Source organism: Plasmodium gaboni, chromosome 2, assembly GCF_001602025.1.
Source record: "Plasmodium gaboni strain SY75 chromosome 2, whole genome shotgun sequence".
Taxonomy (NCBI): Eukaryota; Apicomplexa; class Aconoidasida; order Haemosporida; family Plasmodiidae; genus Plasmodium; species Plasmodium gaboni.
The window spans coordinates 182,823-187,852 of record NC_031482.1 but is presented as its reverse complement, the minus strand read 5'-3'; the positions used below and the strand labels follow the sequence as shown (position 1 = coordinate 187,852).

General features: G+C 21.2%; 3 protein-coding genes across 4 annotated transcripts in view; 2 read left to right on the top strand and 1 right to left on the bottom strand.

The window, feature by feature from the left end:
- Nucleotides 1-138: 138 nt before the first annotated feature.
- Nucleotides 139-1,093, top strand: PGSY75_0206900 (merozoite surface protein 5; the record flags this gene model as incomplete). 2 transcript variants are annotated; one of them, XM_018783737.1, is made up of 2 exons in its annotated part: nt 139-652; nt 789-1,093. In XM_018783737.1, the coding sequence occupies 2 exons, from the start codon at nt 139-141 to the stop codon at nt 1,091-1,093; spliced, it is 819 nt and encodes a 272-aa protein (XP_018643726.1). The 2 variants fall into 2 exon arrangements, with proteins under 2 accessions (XP_018643726.1, XP_018643727.1); XM_018783736.1 differs by having other exon boundaries at nt 192-652.
- Nucleotides 1,094-2,059: 966 nt separating this feature from the next.
- PGSY75_0206800 (merozoite surface protein 2) lies at nt 2,060-2,911 on the top strand (the record flags this gene model as incomplete). The annotated part of the gene is made up of 1 exon (XM_018783735.1): nt 2,060-2,911. One exon carries the CDS (start codon nt 2,060-2,062, stop codon nt 2,909-2,911), a length of 852 nt encoding a protein of 283 aa, XP_018643725.1.
- Nucleotides 2,912-3,618: 707 nt separating this feature from the next.
- PGSY75_0206700 (adenylosuccinate lyase) overlaps nt 3,619-5,030 on the bottom strand; it is a gene marked incomplete at both ends in the record, with an annotated part of 1,413 nt that continues 1 nt past the window's right edge. The window contains one exon of the mRNA XM_018783734.1: nt 3,619-5,030. This exon is cut by the window's right edge and continues 1 nt beyond it. Coding sequence (XP_018643724.1) covers nt 3,619-5,030 — 1,412 coding nt within the window.

The window sequence follows — 5,030 nt, the reverse complement described above, 5'->3', positions numbered from 1 at the left end:
TTTTTTTTTTATTGTTTTTTATTTTTTTTTATTTTTTTTTTTTTATTTTTTTTTTTTTTTTTTTTTTTTTTTTTTTTATTTTTTTTTTTTTTTTTTTTTTTTTTTTTTTTTTTTTTTTTTTGTCAAGATTTTAGTAAAATGAATATATTATATATTCTATCATATATTTATTTTTTCGTAATTTTTTATAGCTTGAATTTAAATAATAGAAATGAGAATTTTTTGACTGTGAGAAGATTAATGAGTGACCAAAAAGAAGGGGGTGGTGTTGGAAGTGAAGATAATGTGAATAAAAATAATAATAGAAGTGATGAAAATAAATTAAAAGAAGAAGATGCTTTATCTATTGAGATGAATGAAAAAAATTCCAATTCATCAGATAAACAACCCAATGATATTTCACAAGATGAATCAAAGAATAATTCTAAGAGTTCAGAATCTATACAAAAAGAACGTAAAGAAAAAGAGAATAGTAACCCTAATTTAGATAGTAGTAAAAATTCTAGTGAGAGTACAACACGTTCTGTTGATATATCAGAACATAATTCTAATAATGCAGAGACAAAAGAAGAGAACGGAGAAGAAACTTTAGAACTTGAAATTAATGATAATGCAGATAGAGGTCAAGAGCCTCCAAATAGATTACATTTTGGTAATATATTTGTATATTAATATATAAAATAAAGTACACACACGCATAAATAAATAAATATATATATATATATATAATATATTTATATTGATTTACATTTATTTATATTTATTTATATATATTTTTAAATTTTTAGACAATATAGATGATGAGGTGCCACATTACAGCGCCCTAAGATATAACAAAGTAGAAAAAGATGTAACGGATGATATGCTATTATATAATATGATGAGTCATGAAAATAAAAAATCATGCTCCATAAATAACGGTGGATGTTCTGACGATCAATTATGTATAAATATAAATAATATTGGAGTTAAATGTATATGTAAGGAAGGATATTTACTTGGAACAAAATGCATATTATTGAATTCTTATTCTTTCCATCCATCTTTTTCTATTATTATTTATATTATATTGTTTTTATTATTATTCGTTTAATATATTTTTCTAAATAAAAAAAAAAAAAAAAAAAAAAAAAAAAATATACATATATATAAATAATATATATATATATATTCACATAATTCATTGACGTTTTTGTTATATATAACTAATACATATTTAATAGAATAAATATTTGTAATATAATTATTATAATTAAAAACCTTATCAAATTTAATATTATTTTATTTATTAAAGACTTTTATTACTGCACACTTATATCCTTCGGATCATTTTTCACTATGCTATCAAAAAAATAATGATAAATATCATATAAATATAATATAAATATCATATAAATATCATATAAATATAATATAAATATCATATAAATATCATATAAATATAATATAAATATCATATAAATATAATACAAATATAATACATATATGTGCAGTAAAACTCTTTTTTTTTTTCTTTTTTTTTTTCTTTTTTTTTTTTTTAATTTTATTTTCATTTTAAGGTGCATTAATATTTATTTTAATCATTTACCATATAAAACCTAGTATCTTTTCATATAATAAATCAAATGCACACACAAAAAAAAAAAAAAAAAAAAAGATTTTTCTTTTTTTTTTTTCTTTTTTTTTAATAAACATATGAATTATATATAGGTAAATCTCGACAAATCAATTTACAATTTACAATTTACAATTTTCATTTTTTCCATTTTATAAATTTTATTAATTTATATATTTTTAGACATATAGAAAAAACAACACAAATATTAAAAAAAAAAAAAAATAGAACTATTTATAAAAAAAATATATTAATAAGATAATCTTAGAAGAAAAAAAAAAAATATATATTTATATATATTTAAGTACATATTAAATAATTATTTATATATTAATAATAATAAAATTTTAATTATATTAAATTTCATTTTGTAATTTAATATTATTTCATAATTAAATAAAAATAATTGTTTTTATTAACTCTTAACATAATATATTAGTCAAAATGAAGGTAATTAAAACATTGTCTATTATAAATTTCTTTATCTTTGTTACCTTAAATATTAAAAATGAAAGTAAATATAGCAACAATTTGATAAACAGTGCTTATAATATGAATATAAGAAGAATTATGGAAGGTGATAATTCTAATACTGTTACTGGAAATACAAATCCTGCAAGCCCTGGTACAAGTTCTGTTACAAGTGCTGGTGGAAGTTCTGGTACAAGTGCTGGTACAAGTGCTGATACAAGTGCTGGTGGAAGTGAAAGCAGTACAGATGCAAAAACTACAGGTGATAGTGCTACTACTAGTGCAGGTACACAACCATCAAATACGGATAATACTAAAAATAATGAAAATGCATCTGATAGTATTGCTCAAGAAAAATTAGCTTCAGATAGTACAGGAAAAACTCCAGAAAATAGTCAAACAGAGGGTGACAAAACAAATAATGTAAAGGAACCTCAAACTAAAGAAAACAATGAAAGTACTTCACCATCAACTGATACAACTCAAAAACCTGCTTCACAAACTGAGGAAGCTCAAAATACTGCTACACAAAACCTTCAAACTGCAGAAACTGAAAATCCTGCTCAAAAAACCGAAAAAGATAAAACCACCGAAACACCATCTGCACCAGCTACTAAACCTAATGAAAAACCAGGAAATATGCAAGGTACTAAACACAATCAACAACAAAATTCTGAAGATAAAAAAAATTGTGCAAATGGTGACGAAACCAGTTGTGGAGCAGGAGCATCCCTCTTAAGTAACTCTAGCAATATTGCTTCAATAAATAATTTTGTTGCTTTAATTTCAGTAACATTTGTTTTAGCTGTTTCCTTCTTAATATAATTTTCTTCATTTTAAAACATTCACATAAATAACATATGTATTTATATATATGTATATATGTGCTTATTTTTTTTTTTATATTACAAAATTTCATATATACATTAAAATTTTTTATGACACCTCTTCGATTGTGTATACTTTTGAATATTTATTTTATACATGGTTTTTACATATAAAATGAATAAATGCAAACATTGAAAAAAAATAATAAAAAATAGCATTATATTTGACAATGTTATAAATATATATATATATATATATATATATATATATATATATAATTTTTTTTTCCATGTATGTATTTTTTTTTTATCAAAAAAAAATTTATTATTCATATTTTTAGTAGTAATAATTTGTACAACACAAAAAAAAAAAAAAAATAAAATATATATAAAATTAAAATGAAATAATAATAAAAAAGGACAAATATAAAAAGTATTATTTTATAAATATTTTTTAGGGCACCATATTTTGTTCAAGTACTCATTTTGTCAAAAAAGGCGTACATGTTAAAATATGCTAAATTTATTTTTTTAAAAATGTGGGTGTACCCAAGTTGAAATGTGTTCTTATATATTTTTAATATATATATATATGATACCTCGTTAAGACATAAAAAAAAAATATATATATATATATATAAATATATATATGTAAATATATATAATATATATATTTATTTATTTATTTATTTATTTTTTATTTTTTTAATTTTGCTTTTTGTGTTGGGTCAAGTGTTCCACATTTTTTGACAAATAACTTGCATATCCAATATAATTGTGGGGTGTTAAATTCATCAATTCTTCGATTGCCTTTTTTGGTAGTTGAGTACAATTTTGTTGTATGAATTGATGGATGCATTGTTTGTCTATTGATTTACCTCGTGTAAAGTTTTTGAGTTGTTCATAAGAATCAGGAATATTATATTTTTTCATAATAATTTGTATGGGTTCTGCTAATGTGCACCAGTTTTGATTTAATTGTTGATTCATAACATTTTGATCTACATCAATTTTGTTTAATCCTTTTAATAAAGATTTATATGATATTAAAGAATAAGCAAAGGATGAACCTAGATTTCTAAGAACAGTTGAATCAGATAAATCTCTTTGTAATCTACTAATAGGTAATTTCGAACTAAATAATTTGAATAATGAATTAGCTAAATGTAAATTTCCTTCAGCATTTTCAAAATCTATAGGATTAACTTTATGTGGCATAGTACTACTTCCAATTTCTTTTTTTACAATTTTAAGTTTAAGAATATTAGATGAAATATATAACCACATATCAACAGATAAATCAATTAAAGTATAATTTAAACGAGCTAATGTATCTGATATTTCACATATATAATCATGATCTTGTATTTGTGTACAATATAATGAGAAATTTAAATTAAAATATGTTTCTATAAAATATGTTATATTATGAATCCAATCAATATTAGGATCACAAACTTTATGTGCATTAAAATTTCCTACAGCTCCATTAAATTTAACAAATATTTCAATATTTTTTAATTTATTTATATGTTTATATAAACGATAATAATAGTTAGACATTTCCTTTCCAAATGTAGTTGCTGATGCAGGTTGTCCATGTGTTTTTGATAATAAAGGTATATCAGAATAATTAAAAGAAAATTCTTTTAATTTATCTATAATATTTTGTATATTTGGTATTATTATATTATGTAAACAATTATATAAACATAAACCATATGCTATATTATTTATATCTTCACTCGTACATAAATAATGTACATATGGTATTACTTTTGTTATTTCTTCATTTTTTAAACTTTCTAATTTCTCTCTTATAAAATATTCAACAGCTTTCACATCATGATTGGTTTCTTCTTCTATCTTTTTTACACGCAATATATCATCATCATTTATTAATTCCATTATAGATTTTATACTACTCAAATTTTTATCACTAACCTTTGAAAAGAAATATTCTTTGTCATTCAAAAATATTAACCATTTTATCTCAACAATTATTCTATATTTTATCAAAGCGTATTCTGAAAAATATTCCCTAATTTCTTCGCACGATTTCTTGTATCTACCGTCGATGGGTGAGATGTTTTTCAGTTCATTCACATGTACATCCA